Here is a 19,831-nt window from a genome sequence, read left to right as displayed (position 1 = left end):
TTCATTTTATTTTGGTGCACAACAAGAGTAATTCTGCCATCTGTCCATATCTGTCCCCAGTGAACAGTGATTTTTTAATTAGTAAATGCCCTTTGTGATTTCAAAATCACATCAATAATTCCTCAAAGGGAAGCTCAGCATTGCTAACAGTAAATTTATTTTCACTAACATATTTTTATCTCCAGTACAATCTTAACAGTACTAACCAGTTAAAAAAAATTAAATTAAAAACAGGGTAACCTAAGGGTATCTATTATAGTAAACCCCCTTTCAATAAGGACAAACTTTGCTTTTATTTCAAAACATTACCACACCACAGTGGTGAAAAAAAAATAGAAAGGAACATGAAAAAAGAAAGTATTAAGGTTCTTTTCCATTGAACCTATAGACTAAGATACACAGACAAGAGGAGGAGATTAAGGAGGTATTTGAGGCTTTGATGGCAGCAGTGAAGGAGGCCCAGAAAGAGGCGCTAGAACCTTTTGAAGAGAGGAGGAGATGCATAGAAGAAGACGTTGAGGAGCTGACCACCGATCTGAAGAGGGAGATCAGTGAATGCACTGAGATCATCGATGAAATAGATCGAATCACTTATGTTGAGGACCATGTTCACTTCCTGCAGGTGAAGAAGCAATCAAAATTAAATTAAACTGATTAAAATGAAATGAAACCCCTAATGTTTGGGATGAAAAGAATGTTTACTAATATTTGGAATTAAAGAACTGTTCACTAATATTTGAGATTAAATGAGTGTTGACATGCTAAAGAGTTTATTTAGTTGTTGTTATTTTCACATATAGCATTAAAAAACAGACTCAGTGGCCAGTTCAGTAGGCACAGTGCTCCTGTGATGAGTTTCGTATTGCTTCAGTAGGGCAGTAAGATCCTCTGTTTTGGTATGTGAAGCAGACATCCAGTTACCATTTGAGTATAGATTGGAGTATGTAAAACAAGTGACAAGTGAATTTGTATAGAATATGATCACTGGTGTCAGGCAGGCCAGGACCAGACTCTTAAATATGGATACACATCCAGGTTTTTTGTGTACAATACTAGCTTTAAAAAGCATGTAAGGAAAAAATGTCAGAGTGCTCAACTCTTCAGGTTTTTGTCCTGGACATGAACCCACCAGATTACACTTCACTGAAAACAAGAGCAAGTAGCTCCAATGGGCACATGATCTCCAACACTTCGTATAAGAATGGAAAGAATGAGTATAAGAATGAGTATAAGAATGGAGAAACATCGCCTGTTTTCACAAATCCTGGATTATGTCCCATGGTACAGATAACAGAGTCAGGATTTGGCATATGAATCCATGAACCCCTGCTGCCAGGCGTCCACTGTTCAGGTTGTTAATGGTGGTGTGAGGTTGTTTGGTGAGACATTGTGAGGATTGTTTTCCTTGATTTCACTTGATATTAGGCCCTGTGTTATCATCCAAACAATGGTGGAACACCACGAGTTGTCTGAACATTGTAACTGACAATCTTTCCTTAAAGGCCTACTGTTCACACCTCTTCACATGCACACCTCTAACAGGATAACATATTGTATCTCAAAGTACATTTCATCTCTAAATAGTTCCACGAACATGACAGTCATTTCACTTTACTCAAGTGGTCTGGACAGTCCCTACAACTTAACCCATCAGAGTGTTGAGGACTAGACAGAACAGGCTTCTTTCAGTGTAATTATTTCATCGTTCAGTCTGTAGCAGTGACAGGATGCCAAAGAGGCAGTGCTGAGTGTATATTTTTCAATTTGGAGCTTGATAAGAACTGAAGTTTTACTGAGTAAGTCTGATTGAACTGATGTTCTAGAAGTCTCTGAAATCTTTTCTTTTTCATCTCGTCTATGCTTTCCTGTAGAGTTACCCATCGATGCCTGAGAACTGTAGAGAGTGGACAGATGTGTCTGTTAATGTTGAGTTAACTTTTGGGTCCATGCAGAAAAGCTTGGTGGTCATGAGAGCTAAGATTGACGCAGAACTTGAGAAACTCTCCTGCCTTGGTGAGTGAGAAAATGAAAATCACCTGAATTCAGTATTACTGAACAATTTATTATGACAGAAGAGGTAAAATGATTAAACTTTTTTTCCCCCTTTTTTTCAATCACCAGAAATTGGGAAGATCAGGAAGTTTGCAGGTGTGTCCTTGTTTCAGTTCAGACCTACCTATCTTTACAATTTTTTTTCTTTTTTCTTAGAAAAAGAGTACTTCATTTCTTTAATTCCATAACAATCTAAACTTTGTTCAAATTCTTTTTTGCTCTCCTGTAGCTGATGTTACTTTTGACCCAGATACAGCAAATGCTCAGCTAGTTCTGTCAGATGATGGAAAGGAAGTGAGAGATGGAGGAATCAAACAAGATTTCCCAGACAACGATGAAAGATACGACTTGTTCGGCTGTGTCCTGGGTCAGAACCAGCTGACCTCTGGCAGGGCTTACTGGGAGGTTGATGTCTGGGAAAAGACAGGATGGGATCTGGGCGTGGCAGTTGAGGATGCCAACAGAAAGGGCAAGATCTCCCTAAAACCCAGTCAGGGTTACTGGGCCATTGTGCATTGTAATGAGAATCTATACTGTGCCCTTGAGGATCCTCCTGTCCGTCTCCCTGTCCCAGAGAAAGTCCAGAGAGTGGGGGTGTTTGTGGACTATGAGGAGGGTCTGGTGTCCTTCTATAATGTGGAGGCCAGATCACATATTTACACCTTCACTGACTGCAACTTCAGGGACATTCTCCGCCCATATTTCAGCCCCCATTTTTGCCAAAGTGGGAGAAACTCAAGTCCATTGGTCATCTGTCCTGTCAGTCAGAATGACTGACATGCAAGTTGAGAGCTATTATGTAAGGCCAAATAGACAGCTTGAGGCTTTCTGATCTTGATTTCTTGACCCTCATGAGTTGAGTAACTAAGAGTCATTAAGTTTCATTTTACATTTTCCCAATATTATTCTTAAAAATGTATACATATATGTATATTTCAGTGGTTGGTACCAAGGCTACTTTTTTCCAAAAAAAAAAAAAAAAATCTTGTACATGTTTATGCTTTATTACAGAAATTCAGTCATTTCATATTCCAATGAATGATTGGAAGGTTACATGAATTTTCATATTTAAATATGTTTATGTTCCCAAAAAGAAGCATATGGATGTTTTATGTTTTTGACAATCATCTCTGCAAACTAATAAAATTACTGTTAAACAGATTAAACAGTAGTATTTTTATTATTTTGAAATGTTACTTTTAGATTTATAATGTTCATTTTCTATAAAATATATTTTAATGTAATGTTATTTCACATGACATCAATATTTATTCTTGGCCCTCCAACCAGATGAAGTTTTGGCCCTTCATGGGAGAGAATTTGGGCACCTCTGATTCAGATATTCATGCAGCTACCTCCTCTGCTCGTGCCAAACACGGAGGCACCTAAACCAGCCAAACGACATCAACGAAACAACGCTGTGGGTTTTACCGACAAACTACAAACATCGTCATTTTGTTTTCAGATAAGTGATCACTCACGAATTTCATTAGTAACAGTGTTGTGCACTTGTGTATTTTTACGAAGGAGGACATCTAAATCTACTTAACTAAAGTACAGATACATGAAAAATGTACTGAAGTACAGTAACGAAGTACTTGTACTTCGTTACATTCCACCAATGACTATGACAACGTTACACTCTTCTCTCAAGTCAGATAGGTAGTCAATTTATCAACCAGTCATATATTGGCATTAGCAAGCTAGTTCGCAGATGTAAGCATTCATGGGGAGAGTAAACATGGCATATTCAAAATTGTCCAATACCCAGAAAAGAAAGGTTGATGGTGAAAAACTGGCTGTTTAAGACCGAATGGCCTGAAAATACGCGTTCAAAATCCCCAAGGAAAGCCTGAAACCAACGTGTTTGATTTGTTATGAGACGGTGGCCAATGTGGGCTACATTTTGAACAGGCGGAAGTGTGTCAAGGGCACGCAGTGGCACAGTGGGTGGCCCCGTCGCCTTACAGCAGGAAGGGTCCTGGGTCTGATTCCCCACTTGGCCCTTTCTCCCACGGTCCAAAGACATGCGGGTCAGGCGAATTGGAGACACTAGGTGTGCATGTGTTTGTCTGTGTGTCTACCTTGTGATGGACTGGCGACCTGTCCAGGGTCGGGATAGGATAGGCTCCAGCAACGCCCCCCCCCCCCCCCCCCCCCCCCCCCCCCGACCCTAATTAGGATAAGTGGCTTAGTGAGCGAGAGGGGAGTCCTGTCCTGTCTTTTTCCATGTGCATTCACTCATGAGCATGAACCAACAGTTAAAACTGTGAAAATGAACTTGTCTCAATCAGTTTGCCTTGAACATGACCGTTGGAAGGTGAGGAACCCAGTGTAATATGTTGTCAAAATGAAAAACTTGTACACGGGCTGAGACAACTAATTTATTTTAACTTGTCAAGTTAAATCACATGACCTGGCATTTGTTTATACATGAACCCAAGTTTTGACTATGCAAAACAGTCTCCAGAGACTTGCTGTGTAATAACATCTATAGAGTGGTTGATCTGGCATCAGTGCATTGAATAAACAGTTATATGTGGTCAGGTTCACTGTGGAACATCTTGGGTCTGACATTAACAGCACTGTTTCCGTACCATGCATGGCCACAAAAGAACAAGCTGAATTTGAAACTGTTGTTGTAAAAGGCTTGGTGAGAGACACCTCAGAGCCATCAAAAATGGGAAGAGTCGACCCAGCCTGTGTCTTGTCTTGTCTTTTTTTTTCTTTCTTTTTTTTTTTTTTTAGCTCTGAACAACAAGCACACAATATGGTCTTTACTATGAGCAGAGAGAGGAAGACAGAAAGCCTGGCATGGTCAGCAGACCTCACTCCTGTGTCATCACCTGTGTGTGTATGAGTGTGAGTGTGTTTTCGGATCATATCCTACATGGGGAAAAAAAATCATGCAAATTACTTTTTCTGCAGTCAGGTAACAGGAAGAGAGGGAACCTTACATACAATGAGAAGCAGAGAAGCTGGAGACAGGTACGCGCCTAAGTAGAGAGAGAGAGTGAGAAGAACACATTTCGCAAGCAGGTTGTTGTTTCTTTTAACTGTTATATCAGTTAGTAGTTACAATCAGGACTGATGACTTCTTTTTATGAAACCGGACTGCTTTTCATGAAGCTTGCTGAACTGCAGTTGTAGTCCTTTTGTGTAGTCTATGTAAAACATGAAATTAACAATGTATTCTAAATAGTTGTAACACAGGCAGGTTCTGTTCATAGATATTGTTTAAAAACAACATTTGATCACGACAGTATAAAATATTTCTCATAAGTATCACATCTCGCTCTGTGCTGAAGTAGAACACAGTTTGAGATAAAGCCAAGACGTTTTTTGTCTAGTCGTACATGTGTGATTTCTTTTATTTTTCAGTACGTATTTGCTCATAACATGCAATGGGTTGCATCGTACTGATTATTGGCCGAGAGCCCATAGCTTCTTCTCCACTTCCTCTTGTTTCGTGTCTGGTTGCTGCAGCTGTGTTTTGGAACAAGACTTTGTTTGTTCGTAGGTCATAAAGCTAAGCGGAAATAAACAGGAAAAGTATACACTACCTCTTTGTGGCAAAAATAAACATCTAAAAGCCAATGGCTTGTTCCACTGAACTTTTCCACGAGATGCTTAACAGCCCACTGGATTTTATATAGGCTGGTCAGTTGAAGTTGTGGAGACACAGACTTCTAAGAGCATGCAGACTAAGGATATATAGATAGGCACTGAGGGTGATTCAGAGGTTTGATGGTGTGGTCTGTTTTCCGTCTGCTGCTAATTGTCTTGGGAAGTGTACCAGTGTCACCATAGCAGTTACATGAGCGCCGCCGCTGAAGTAAACATGTTCAGACGCCCTAAGTGTTCAATATAAGGTTCATGGACAGAAATGTTAATGTAGGAATGGCCGGTCGATGACATCTGTTTGGCAGACTGAAAAATGCCGATGTCTAACATTTAGAACAAAACAATACAAATCAAGACATGAACATTGCAGCATGAAATCGTGTTAAGCCCGATCCTCTTTGAAGCAGCGTGTAACATTTGTAATGAAGTGAAATTGGCACTTTTCATTTTGTTACCATCCCTGTGTATATAATGAAAGCACTAAAACGGACCTGTCTGTTATTTAGATCCATCAGAGATGATTCACAGTATGCATTTCGTCCTCCTTATATCAGGTCAGTGTGTGTGTGTGTGTGTGTGTGTGTGTGTGTGTGTGTGTGTGCATGTGTGCATGCATGCAATGTAACATTCTTAAAACTAAGGTTAGGCCTTTTTACAATGTAATATGTGGCTTGAATGTAATATAACTAGTACACAGTTACTTTAGCAGCACTCCTAACAAAGAACAACTAATGCTTTCATATTTGTAGTTGCTGTAATAATTAAGCCTCTGGATGGGTAAAAGTAGTTATGATCCATTTACTGAGACCAAATAGCAGTAAGCTTGCTAATTTATGGTTGTTTTCTGAAAAATATATCTATTTTCGTGTTCCTTTGTGCATAGATTATGTATCTTTCAACACATGATAGTTGTGATAATATTGTTCTGTACAGGACTCTTCATGCTGTCTGCATGTGTTCCTCGTCAGTATCACTTTGTGACTGAGTTAAAGACCTGGACTGAAGCACAGACATACTGCAGACAGCACTACACTGACCTGGCCACTATTGACAACCAAGAGGACACAGATGAGCTGATTAACACTGTTAAAGGAGATGTTGAGCGTGTTTGGATTGGACTGGAGAAGAGTGGTGATATGAGGTGGCAGTGGTCTCTGGGAGATCCAGCATTCTACAGAGAGGGAGAAATGGAGTTTAGACAGTGGGATCACAATCAACCAGATGATACTAAAGATTGTGTGTGGATGCAGAAAGGGAAATGGCATGACGATGATTGTACATATAATTACGTCTTCCTCTGCTATGATGGTGAGAAGAAATATCTGTTGATTATAATGAAAGTCAGAAAACACCGAAAGATGTACAGGAAAACTGCGTTGGCTAGTTTGATTGTAATGAGCAGGGATGCATTCATGATATCTCAAACAGCTACTCAAAAAGTTAACGATATGTAGGCATGTGGGCCATGGAAGAAAACTATGTGTTACATATCGAGTCACCTTTCTTGATAAGTCGCACATTTTGCCTGGCCTCTCGTTGGATCATCTTTATGTGAGGCCAGGCTTCTCTCTAAACAATTAAATGTTGCCTTGTTATTAATCTACTCTTTATCCCAATGCGTAGAAAACTCAGATAAGAAATACATACTGATCAATGAAAGGAGAACCTGGAGAAAAGCTCAGAGCTACTGCAGAGAACATCATACAGACCTGGTCAGTGTGAGGAACCAGACTGAGAATGACATGATATGGAATTCAGTGAAGTTGGAGAACCAGCGTACAGGGTGGGGCGGAGAGACACGTGGGGACAGCGGAGAAGATGGTCGTGATGTGGCCTGGATCGGCCTGTTCAGAGACTCCTGGAGATGGTCAGATCGGAGTAACTCCTCGTTCAGATACTGGAAATCAGAGGTGCCTGATAATGATGGAGGTAATGAAAATTGTGCTGTGGTTTGGCTGAATAATAAGAAATACTGGGGCGACAGAGGATGTTCAGAGAGAAATAAATTTGTCTGTTATGAAGGTGAGAAGACCTGTCCACTGTTTACAATTTTCATGAAATCTGTTACTGTTACTAATTTTTTTATTAAGAGTTAAATATGATAATATATATCATGTTAAGCATTCTTCGTGACTGATTTCTAGACAAACTGATCCTGATCAATGAGTCTCTGACCTGGGGTGAAGCTCTGAATTACTGCAGAGAGCATCATGTGGACCTGGTCTCAGTTCACTCAGAGAAGATCCAGAACAAGGTGAAAGCGGTGGTTGAAAAGGCCTCCACTGCTAATGTGTGGCTGGGCTTACGTTACAGCTGCACTCTGGGCTTCTGGTTTTGGGTGAGTGGAGAATCTTCCTGCTACCAGAACTGGGCTCCAGGGAATGGAACTGTGGTGGAGGAGTGTGTAAATGAAGGAAGAACTGGAGCGGTTGAGTCTGGAGGAAACAAAAAATGGATCAGCCTTCCTGAGAATACCAGACTGAACTTCATCTGCAGCAACTATAAAGGTAAGTGTGTGTGTGTGTGTGTGTGTGTCTGTGTGTGTGTGTGTGTGTGTGTGTGTGTGTGGTGCTTAAACATTCTGTCATGCTGGTATTTATTCTTTCTCTGTTTTATAGAAGTCTGAACAGAACAGTGGAGATCAGCTGGACCTTCTAACATCAGCCTCCATGTCAGATGAGATGAATGTGTGACTTTTATTTTAATTTATATCTTTCTATAATCACCCTTAGCAGCACACATTTGATTACTGCGTTTGTGTTTCTGTGATAACTTCTATTTATTTGGCGCACTTAAGGGGTTGATTCCTTTTAGGTTAAATTTATATGTTTCTTTTTTTAAATTTGCATATTAATGTTGATGTTGTACAATACTCTGCACTTTCTTACTCTCAGCCTTGTTAAAAAATAATTTTGAATCATATTATTAATATAAATGAAAAGTTTGCCTTTTGCTTGTGTAAAAAAATAAATGTGATATTTCATCATATCAGCTAATTGGACTGGGCTGTGTTAAGTTCACTTTATTTACAATTTAACATTATCGCATATGAGAAACGTTCTATGCCTTACTGATCACTGTCTCGGCTGTATATGCTGCCATGTACACAGCTTGTACAGCTGGCATCAGAGCCCTCTAGTGGTCATGATACATCAAAGCATTTGTCTTTTTCACTATGAAATCCCTTTAAAAAAAAAAAAAACAATTCTGTAATTTGACAAAAAACAATTCTGTGATTTGTTACAATCACACTGGCTATCTACGTCAGAATTGTTTATGAAACAGTAGCTTGTACTTTCACAGTGTCTGAACAATAAGCTCATTTTATTCTTCAACATCTCGCATCTGCTCAGCAGCAAACTGTTTTTATTCTGCTTAACCTGCAATAAAGAAATCGTTTTGCAACAAGAAGTCAACAAACAAATCAATATCTGTGTCTTATTACTACAGTGATCTCTGACCATCTACTCACTCTCTAGTTGAAATTCAGTTTATTCGCTGCTGATGTCAGACGGTCATGATTTGCATTTCTGATCTGGTGTGAAGACAGCGGCAGGCTGGATTCCCTTGCCCGCCCACTGATAATTTACTGAACATTTCCGATAGTATCTCTCTGCAGAGCTGCAGTTTTACGCCTAATAGCAGTTTCAGGCCAGTAGCATAGCGGTATAATACTCAGCAGTGATCGGTTAATTTTTCTAAAAAAAATAAATAAAACGTAAGAAGAGGCTAAGTGGGCGTGAACCAAGCCTGGCTTCCTCTCGGCGGCATGAAATGTACATGCAAGCCTACTGTAAAGCGAGAAACGTACAACGATATGACATACAAGGTGTTTCCTCTCACCATAGTCACCGTAAAAATATAATATAAGCTACAAAATCAAAATGGAATATAATCACATGAAAAGTTTCATTAAAATTGATTTCACGTGGTGTTATTCTTATAGAGATTTTCACGTCTCAAGTCATTTAATCCTGAGGGAGCCTGGATCCTCCTGGCGTCCGCTAGGAGTCGTCACTGCAAAGGCCGCTGCTGGGGGATGAGATAGCTTGTGTCTGAAGCTCTCGTCTGGATTCCGCATGAAACAACGGCCAGATCATCCTGCCGGAGGAAGAAGCATTCCAGATCTTCTGGTGGCACTGGAGCTATGTGTTCCAACAGCCTTAAATCCTTGGGGATTCTTTGAGTCTTACATAGCTGGTGGACAATCAAGATACAGTACTAGTCAAAAGTTTAGATCCACTCTCTCAGAATGGGAAAGTGTGTCCAAACTTCTTACTGGTACTGTATGGAAAAAAGAGCGGTGATATCTGCGTAGTGTTTGGGGTTCCCATGGATTTGAAAGCCTTTTTCAGTAATGTGACGTGTCATAGCCTGAACGCAAAATTTCTGAAATTGTGTATCAGCCAGTCAGGTAGCGCTTCGTTCATGAATACTGATGTGTTTCCAAAAGTTTCGCTGTGTCTCTGTGTCCCCTCTCATCTCTGGATGACTAAAAAGTGACACTTTCACATGCTCACTGAGTCTTATTTCACTGTCAAGCTGAGGCTAAGTTTCTCTCTTCAAGACTGCTTCTCTGCAAAAAAGTGAGAAATGACAAAACAGTTACTTTTTTTTTTAAAGTTATTTTGCGTTTTGCCAAAATGTCAGATGCAACTTAAGCCTGATAACTAAGCCTAACAACTTAAAACAACTTTTTTTTATGTTGCTGTCACATTTGGTAAAAGAAGCTGGATGTATGTGCAGGTCACCTTTACTTTTGCTCGCAACAAACATAACAAAAGAGACTTCCAAAGACTTACAAGAACACAGGGTTAGGTTGCAGGCAGGCAGGCAGGCAGGCAGGCAGGCAGGCAGGCAGGCAGGCAAGCAGGCAGGCAGGCAGGCAGGCAGGCAGATCAACTGTAACATAGGGTAAGCCCCAGGCAAAGCCAGACAAAGAAGAAGGAAAACCAAGGAGTATATATGCAGGGTTAAACGAGGCTTAATTAACAGGACGGGTGGAGTGAATAATTGAATAAAACGGGACTAAACCAAAAGACCGGGAAGTAAATGAAGACTCGCACCAACACTGACCGCGAGGAGAAAAAACAGAGGAAGAGAGAAGAACAAGAAGCAACAAAGAGCGAAGAGACGACAGACGAGAGGGAGACAGAAAAGACAGCGACCACAGAGACAGGAAAGATGACAAGTAGGAGAGAGAGAAAGAGACAGGGCGGAACAGGGCGTGACGATTGCCAAGCCACTTGTTTTGGGGTCTGTTTTGTTTGCAGAGCTAATATTTGCATGTATAAAAAGGCACAAGAGGTTATTGCTGAGTGTAAAACAATTGGAATGTAAACAGCACAGCACAGCCATTTTTGAAACACCCGTATAACACGTCCTCATGTTACATTATTGCTTTATTGACATACAGTTATATTTAACTACACTGGAAGTGAAGTTCATCAAGAAAACCTGAAACTGTTAAAAATTTTTATGTAGTAAAAGGTTGAAAAAAAATCATTGTGCTCTTTATCCCACATTGATTTGATTTGATAGCATTTATTTCTGACCCCTTGACTCGGACTTGGACTTAGACTCAAGCAACAGGGACTCGGACTCAAACACTACTTACTCAGACTTGGACTTGAACAATACTGACTCGAACTTGGACTTGAACACTACTGACTGGGACTTGGACTTGGACTCGAGCAGTATAGACTTGGGACTCGACTTGGACTCAAGGTATGTGACTCAACTACAACACTGCAAGACACACCCAAAAGCAGACACACACACACACACAAACACACTTGGTTCCGAAGCATTGGGACGTAACATTTCAATGTTTGCCCCTGCCATAAACACCCAATGGTTTTATTCACTGTCATGATTATAAATGCAGCTTAAAGATTAACCTAACTGCAAGCTCACATAACACCACAAAGTCAAAGTCACTTGTTTTGTGAGTTGTGGGACATAAAACACATTCACTGTAGCTGGCCATATAATCCAACACACACTATTTACTACTGTGGAGGTTCTGTCATATCCACAAAGGAACACCTTCTTGGCCATGCTTTGGTAATCCCTAGTGTGGCCATTACCTGTCTCCTGTTCCTCTCTGTTTCTACGGGAACAACCTGCCTGCCCTCCTGCACACACAGAGCACAGATGCATTTTCCCCCCTCACAGCTGTACAGCTCCAGGGGTCGACTGTGGGTCAGACACGCCCTCTGGTCCAGGTCCTCCACTGGGGCCACCAGGTGATGGCCTCTCAGCTGTGGTGTGGACTGGTGCTGTTCCACATGCAAGCTGCAGTACGACACCACACACACCAGACAAGACTTAGCCTCCGCTTTCCTCTACTTTGTATAAAATTACCTTGAGAACCACGTTGACCTTAGGTGCAGATCTTGCTTACAGAGTGGGCAGGCCATGTCATTGTATACAGAAGGTGTTCTTCAGAGTTCTTCAGTAAATTAGGCGCTTTCTGACCAAACAGTTCTAGGGTCTCATTCGAGAGGAACTTCCTCATGAGGAGCTTTCCCTAGAATTACATACATTCTAGGCCTTTTTTTCTGTTTGCATTTGCATTGCTTGCTCACGGCGTCATGTCCTCTAGGTTAAAATGGGGATCACAGCCACACAACTGGACACACAAACACCTACCGAAGCGTAGCGTACGCTACCTCTTTAACGTACAAACAAATAGGTATTGGATGTTGCGGAAACGGTAATTGTTGTAGGATATAAAATAGCGCCTACTGTGGGAGACAATTCTCAGCCTGGGCCAGATATGGCTGAGAATCCAGCTACATTCTTCACCTTTTTAAAAAATAGACAATCAAAGTTTTCAGAGTCTGTTGCAGTATAAGTTTATTGTAAGAGCTCAAAGAAGCTATATATAATATCTATATATAATAGTATCATTATGCTAGCTGTGGAGGGATCACTGATACTATCTGAAGAATGGTAGAATGGGCTTGGACATTTCTCTGTTGGTTGGAGAAAAGTTTTGATGGAATCCAACAGGACCTATGGACCAGTGAACCTATAATTTGATTTAGTTTAGATTAAATCTTTCATGATGCAATACAGGAAAAGGAATATCCACATTTATTTAGTGAATGAGTGATGTTAGATCACATTACAGTCTTAAATGGAGTAGGGCTGGGTACCGAACTTCGATACTTTTATGGCAAGGACCGAATTGCTTCGATACTACTGAGTATCGAAAAATATCTTGTCATCCGGTACCACATTTAGATACCTAAGGAGTAAATCTTATCAGCGTCAGTGTGCCAACAAGAATGCAGCATGCGTGTACTAAGATCTAGTAATGCTGCTGACTGGCTGTTTACCGTAATGCTGGGTTCAGACTACACGATCTCAGCCCGATTTTGTCATTGGCCCGAATATGAATGTTGGGAATGACGAACGTGTGGCTTTACCCCTTGTAGTGTGACATAATCTAAGAACAGCAATATGGCGTCTGAGATGCCCCACGACAACACATGACAAAAAAAGTCTAGCAAGTCAGAATTTTTTGTATTTTCCTGCCTAGTCTGACATCTCCTACGACATGTTCCTTGACGATGACCAGTAGGACAAATGACAGTCGTCCTCCCCAACGATTTATGAACTTGCGCAAGGTCTTGAAAGGCAGCATACGATGATTGGTTGGGCTATTCTTGTAGTGTTGCCAGTCTTGCAGCCAAGACACGGCAAGAATTTATGGCACTACGATAGCCTAATCTGACATAGCAGACATCGTGAAAGACAAAAATATCAAGGTCTGTTCCCGGCACAATGTTACATGAACACATCATAGAGGCGGACGGGAAAAACACTAAGTTACACTAAGAGACGGGGCTCACGTGTGTGTTGTACTTTGAGAGGCTCGAGTTGACTACAGTGAGTGTAGCATGTGTAAGGGTGTGTTCACACCTAGCGTCTTTTTTGATGAAAAACGCTGGCCAGAGTATTTTTTCAAGTAGAAAGAAACCTGGCAGCACTTGAGAGCGTCTTTTGTTGACATAACAGCGACAGCTAACGGGCTAGTTTTGCTAACGAAAAGCAGTTAACACAAACACTTACCAGAAATTCCTAGGATCTGTTCAGTTTGACTCAAAACGGCCCCTTTATGATGAATATTATGATACTGTTTAACTGTCATGACACAGGGTGCTTTGTACTCTAACGTTTTTGTCGGGGCGGCGGTGATTCAGGAGGTACAGCAGTCGTCTGCTAATCGGAAGGTTCCCAGTTCAATTCTGGCTTTTATTTATGTATTTATGTATTTATTTATTTATTTATTTATTTATTATGTTGACAGACAACCTCCAGTTGTGGTAAATAGGTTTATATTTTTCATGTTACGAAACTATTTTGAGAGTGTAAAAATGCCAAGGAGCTGAAAAATAAAATTAAAGATTTCTGCTGTAATGTGTAATGTAATTTTGTTTTTGTTAAAATGGATTTTATAAAATTCGTATCGAAAAAAGTATCGTTCAGTAACCAGTATCGAAGTAGATACCGGTACTGGTAACAAAAATCTTTGAACGAACCCAGCCCTAGAATGGAATTATGATTTCTCTCTCAATACAACATGGAAGCAATGAGGACTGATGTAACATTGATAGAATTTCTTTTTAAGATTATCAATAAGTGTTTGTTTGTTTTTTAAACAGTAAAAAAAAAAACAATCATGCAAGAAAATAAAAAAAAATTTCAAGAGCACTTCTGTAATGCACCAAAATCTTAAGAAGGATGTATTGTCTCTCCTTAAATATTTATGTGTATTAAGAATATCTTGACTGCACCGTAAATTATTTGAACTATTATTTGTTCTTTGGTTTCAAAATCACAGAATGCAAAAGGTACTAAATTATATGTCACTTAATAATTTATAGATTGTAGAAAAATATTCATCAGAACATTTTATAAATATGATATCAAAATTCATGTGACCTCCAAATCACGCCCTGGAATGTGAAATCAGTGAAATTCTGTGACAGAGTGTAAACCTGTAAAAGAATTTTTAAAAATGTAGGCTTGGTACCAACCACTGAAATATCTCATTTTTTTTTTTAGAAAGGGTTAGGGTTAGTAATATTGGGAATGCAACGGTAAAATGAAACTCAATGAGTCTTAGTTACTCAACTCATGAGGATCAGGAAATCAAGACCAGAGAGCCTCAGACTGTCTGTTTGGCCTTACATAATAGCTCTCAACTTGAATGTCAGTCATTTTGACTGACATGACAGATGACCAATGGACTTGAGTTTCTCCCACTTTGACAAAAATGGGGGCTGAAATATGGGCGGAGAATGTCCCTGAAGTTGCAGTCAGTGAAGGTGTAAATATGTGATCTGGCCTCCACATTATAGAAGGACACCAGACCCTCCTCATAGTCCACAAACACCCCCACTTTCTGGACTTTCTCTGGGATGGGGAGACGGACAGGAGGATCCTCAAGTGCACAGTAAAGACTCTCATTACAATGCACAATGGCCCAGTAACCCTGACTGGGTTTTAGGGAGATCTTGCCCTTCCTGTTGGCATCCTCAACTGCCACGCCCAGATCCCATCCTGTCTTTTCCCAGACATCAACCTCCCAGTAAGCCCTGCCAGAGGTCAGCCGATTCTGACCCAGGACGCAGCCAAACAAGTCGTATCTTTCATCGTTGTCTGGGATGTCTTGTTTTATCCATCCATCCCTCACTTCCTTTCCATCATCTGACAGAACTAGCTGAGCATTTGCTGTATCTGGGTCAAAAGTAACATCAGCTACAGGAGAGCAAAAAAGAGTTGAAAATTTTGAACAAAGATTATTGTTATGGAATTAAAGAAATGAAGTACTCTTTATCTAAGAAAAATGAAAAAAGGTGTAAGTGTAAGGATAGGTAGGTCTGAACTGAAACAAGGACACACCTGCAAACTTCCTGATCCTCCCAATTTCTGGTAATTGAAAAAAAGGTGGGAAAAACTTTTATCATTTTATCTCTTCTGTCATAATAAATTGTTCAGTAATACTGAATTCAGGTGATTTTCATTTTCTCACTCACCAAGGCTGGAGAGTTTCTCAAGTTCTGCGTCAATCTTAGCTCTCATGACCACCAAGCTTTTCTGCATGGACCCAAAACTTAGCTCAGCCTTAACGGCCACATCTGTCAACTCTCTACAGTTCTCAGGCATCGATGGGTAACTCTACGGGAAAGCATAGATGAGATGAAAAAGAAAAGATTTCAGAGACCTCTAGAACATCAGCTCAATTGGACCTACTCAGTAAAACTTCAGTTCTTATCAAGCTCCAAACTGAAAAATATACACTCAGCACTGCCTCTCTGGCATCCTGTCACTGCTACAGACTGAACGATGGAACAATTACGCTGAAAGAAGCCTGCTCTGTATAGTCCTCAAGACCCTTCTCTGATGGGTTAAGTTGTAGGGACTGTCCAGACCACTTGAGTAAAGTGAAATGACTATCATGTTCGTGGAACTATTTAGAGACAAAATGTACTTCGAGATACAATATGTTATCCTGTTAGAGGTGTCCATGTGAAGAGGGGTAAACTGTAGGCTTTTAAGGAAAGATTGTCAGTTACAATGTTCAGACAACTCGTGGTGTTCCATCATTGTTTGGATGGTAACACAGGGCCTAATATCAAGTGAAATCAATGAAAACAATCCTCACAACGTCTCACCAACTTCACACCACCATTAACAACCTGAACAGTGGACACCTGGCAGCAGGGGTTCATGGATTCTTATTGCGTATGCAAAATCCTGACTCTGTTATCTGTGCCAAGGGACATAATCCAGGATTTGTCAAAACAGGCAATGTTTTTCCATTCTTATACTAAGTGTTGGAGATCATGTGCCCACTGGAGCTACTTGCTCTTGTTTTTAGTGAAGTGTAATATTGTGGGTTCATGTCCAGGACAAAAACTTGAAGAGTTGAGCACTCTGATATTTTTTTCTTACATGCTTTTTAAATCCAGTATCGTACACAAAAAACCTGGAAGTGTATCCATATTTAAGAGTCTGGTCCTGGCCTGCAGGACACCAGTGATCATATTCTATACAAATTCCATTCTGTCACTTGTTTTACATACTCCAATCTATACTCAAATGGTAACTGGATGTCTGCTTCACATACCAAAACAGAGGATCTTACTGCCCTACTGAAGCAATATGAAACTCATCACAGGAGCACTGTGCCTACTGAACTGGCCACTGAGTCTGTTTTTTAATGCTATATGTGAAAATAACAACAACTAAATAAACTCTTTAGCATGTCAACACTCATTTAATCTCAAATATTAGTGAACAGTTCTTTAATTCCAAATATTAGTAAACATTCCTTTTATCCCAAACTTTGGGGGTTTCATTTCATTTTATTCAGTTTAGTTTAATTTTGATTGCTTCCTCACCCGCAGGAAGTGAACATGGTCTTCAACATAAGTGATTCGATCCACCACAGCGATGACCTCTCTGAATTCCCTGATCTCCCTCTTCAGTTCGGTGGTCAGCTCCACAACCTCCTCTTCTAAGCATGCCCCCCTCTCTTCAAAAGGTTCTAGCACCTCCTTCTGGGCCTCCTTCACTGCTGCCATCAAAGCCTCAAATACCTCCTTAATCTCCTCCTTCTCTCTGTGTATCTGAGTCTACAGGTTCAATGGAAAAGAACATTAATACTTTCTATGGCTTCCCTTTGCAGAATTATTGATGTGATTTTGAAATCGCAAAGGGCATTTCCTAATTAAAAAATCACTGTTCACTGTGGACAGATATGGACAGAGGGCAGAATTACTATTGTTGTGCACCAAGATAAATTAAAACAAATGTAAAAGTATGAAAACTCATGACAATCTGGATCTTTTCTGGATTTTTCTGTCGTATTTTTAAGCTTTGACGAACCTTACACTGATCCACTGCCCACTCAATTTCTTTGACTTTGTCTTCTCTCTCCTGAATCATCTTTTCCATGTTCTCTTTAATGCCTCTCAACTCCTCCTGGAATGATACACACAAACAACATACCCACACCCCCACAAGCAGCAAAAAACATTCACACACACACAAACACATTCACACACAAACGTGCACGGACACACACAGAAGCACACTTAGTTTTCAAGATCACACTCTGACATGCAGTGACTCAGTGGTTGCTCCAAGCATAAATACTCCAGAGTACAGTCATATTTATCATCACTAATATAAGCAGTTTAAACATTAGACCGACATGAGTACACAGCACAAAGACGAAATTAAGACCATCTGCATTATGAACTCTGTGCCAAAGAAGCACAATGACTGAAACTACATTTCCTTCCAAAAACTACAGCAGATACAGTGATACTTCAAAGTAAAAATAAAACCAGCAAACACAGTTCTTTGATCCACTGTGAAACTCTGTCATGACTTACAAATCTCTGATATGTCCATTACCTGTCTCCTGTTCCTCTCTGTTTCTATGGGAACAACCTGCCTGCCCTCCTGCACACACAGAGCACAGATGCATTTTCCCTCCTCACAGCTGTACAGCTCCAGGGGTCGACCGTGGGTCAGACACGCCCTCTGGTCCAGTTCCTCCACTGGGGCCACCAGATGATGGCCTCTAAGCCGTGGTGTGGACCGGTGCTGTTCCACATGCAAATTACAATAAGATGCCACACACACCAGACAGGACTTCACAGCCTTCAGCCTCCGATTTCCACTGCAGACGTCACACACCACTTCTCCTGGAGCTCCCGTGAACTCATCAGGGTTTGGACGTCTGGCCTCTTGTAGCTCATCGACCAGAGCTCTGAGAATCACGTTCACATCTGGCCTGACTCGCAGAAGTTTCTTACAGAGCGGACACACCAGATCATTGTAGTGTCTGTGACGGTCCAGGCAGACGGCGCAGAAGGTGTGACCACAGGTGGTGGTGACAGGGTTCTCCAGCAGGTCCAGACAGATGGAGCACTTCAGGTGCTCTGCAATCCGAACTGGTGCATCGTTACTGGGTGAGGGCGAGGACGGTGGCAGGAAAGAAGCCATTGCTGGAGCAGAGAAAAGCGAAGGGAGTTTTGTGTCGTGTGACCAACTACAGCACGACAACAACAGTGGAGAAGAGGAAACAAAGACGAAAAGGAAAGTCAGCTGAACCGAACCAAACCGTGTTTAAAGTCCAAACCATTAGCAATAGCAAACTAGTTGAAAGCATTGGTTTAATAGATTCCAATGATTTGTTTGTTAATTATTGCTACTCCAAAAATAGTCTCTTACAACATTTCGTATGCATTGTCTGCCGAGAACAAATATCAAAATAATATCACCTCTCATGACACAGTTAGAGTTTTAATACAAAGAGATGAATAAATAAGAGATTATATGAATTTACCTTATGATCAATAGAATGTGCTCTTGTCTTTAATCCCTCTGTGTCATTCACCTGCCCTCTAACGTTCTGTAATTACCTGTCATTCACCTTCCTCTTAACGTTCTGCAATTCCCTGTCCCTCCCAGTTTTCTCCCTCCCTCTTAGTCCTTCTCTTTTCTTCCTGCATTCTTCTTCCTGAATCTGTGTGTGTGTGTGTGTGTGTGTGTGTGTGTGTGTGTGTGTTCTTTTGTGCACTTTCCATATGCAGGAGCGGAAATGTTCAAGCTTTCAGGGTTCAAGGTTTCATCAAATGTTACAACCTACGCTATACTTTAATCTATACTCTAAACTTTCTGTGTGTAACAGTAGAGTTTTCAGTTCATTTTAGAACTCGTCATCAGTGCTGTAAATATACACACACATTGTATTCATTGTGTGTTGCAGTCTACAGCAGATACTCTCTGTATCAAATTGTTAAATGGTCCAGTAGGCTGACTGGTGAGGCACAGCTTAACCCTGCATCCCTGTACGCCAGATAGTTAAAGTAGATAACTGGCTCGGTTTTAAATGACCAAGGTTCATAACCCTCAGAACAGAGTATTAAAAAAATACCACTCAATACCACAGCCACTACTCAGATTAACAAGTTGTACCGTTGATATGATATAGAAGCAATATTTGTTTATTTATTCACTTATTTATTCATTTATTTATTCATTTATTTCGGGTTTTTTTAGTTTTAGTGGTTTAGTAAGGATTGGAATCTTGTGCACTGAAAAGTCTTAATATGCTAGTAGT

The 19,831-nt window shown here is 40.6% G+C and overlaps 3 protein-coding genes across 3 annotated transcripts in view; 2 read left to right on the top strand and 1 right to left on the bottom strand.

Annotated features, from left to right (window-relative positions):
* The window catches only part of LOC115816484 (E3 ubiquitin-protein ligase TRIM39-like), a 4,023-nt gene extending 1,194 nt beyond the window's left edge, over positions 1–2,829 (top strand). Inside the window, exons 3-6 of the mRNA XM_030779438.1 lie at positions 389–622; positions 1,872–2,013; positions 2,122–2,148; positions 2,282–2,829. Of these exons, the coding sequence (XP_030635298.1) occupies positions 389–622; positions 1,872–2,013; positions 2,122–2,148; positions 2,282–2,829 (951 nt within the window). The remainder of the gene's footprint in view (positions 1–388; positions 623–1,871; positions 2,014–2,121; positions 2,149–2,281) is intronic.
* Positions 2,830–6,193: 3,364 nt separating this feature from the next.
* Positions 6,194–8,302, top strand: LOC115816483 (macrophage mannose receptor 1-like). The gene is made up of 5 exons (XM_030779436.1): positions 6,194–6,230; positions 6,610–6,984; positions 7,300–7,698; positions 7,821–8,183; positions 8,295–8,302. The coding sequence occupies exons 1-5, from the start codon at positions 6,194–6,196 to the stop codon at positions 8,300–8,302; spliced, it is 1,182 nt and encodes a 393-aa protein (XP_030635296.1).
* Positions 8,303–14,902: 6,600 nt separating this feature from the next.
* On the bottom strand, positions 14,903–18,711 carry LOC115816482 (probable E3 ubiquitin-protein ligase TRIML1). Its single transcript, XM_030779435.1, has 6 exons — positions 18,118–18,711; positions 17,584–17,679; positions 17,097–17,330; positions 15,729–15,870; positions 15,595–15,621; positions 14,903–15,450 (listed from the first exon to the last, which is right to left on the bottom strand). The coding sequence occupies exons 1-6, from the start codon at positions 18,709–18,711 to the stop codon at positions 14,903–14,905; spliced, it is 1,641 nt and encodes a 546-aa protein (XP_030635295.1).
* Positions 18,712–19,831: the final 1,120 nt, after the last annotated feature.

The sequence above is a fragment of the Chanos chanos genome, chromosome 7 (genome assembly GCF_902362185.1).
Source record: "Chanos chanos chromosome 7, fChaCha1.1, whole genome shotgun sequence".
Classification (NCBI taxonomy): Eukaryota; Metazoa; Chordata; class Actinopteri; order Gonorynchiformes; family Chanidae; genus Chanos; species Chanos chanos.
This window is presented reverse-complemented; position numbering and strand designations above follow the sequence as displayed.

Bases quoted from the DNA above. Each gene is read 5' to 3' on its own strand.
- LOC115816483 (XM_030779436.1), top strand. From the start codon at position 6,194: ATGATTCACAGTATGCATTTCGTCCTCCTTATATCAG. The intron at 6,985-7,299 runs GTGAGAAGAAAT...CCCAATGCGTAG, and splicing joins CGTCTTCCTCTGCTATGATG to AAAACTCAGATAAGAAATAC. The intron at 7,699-7,820 runs GTGAGAAGACCT...ACTGATTTCTAG, and splicing joins TAAATTTGTCTGTTATGAAG to ACAAACTGATCCTGATCAAT.
- LOC115816482 (XM_030779435.1), bottom strand. From the start codon at position 18,711: ATGGCTTCTTTCCTGCCACCGTCCTCGCCCTCACCCAGTAACGATGCA. The intron at 17,331-17,583 runs GTTCGTCAAAGC...TTGAACCTGTAG, and splicing joins GGGCAGTGGATCAGTGTAAG to ACTCAGATACACAGAGAGAA. The intron at 15,451-15,594 runs GTGTGTCCTTGT...GCTCTCCTGTAG, and splicing joins GAGGATCAGGAAGTTTGCAG to CTGATGTTACTTTTGACCCA.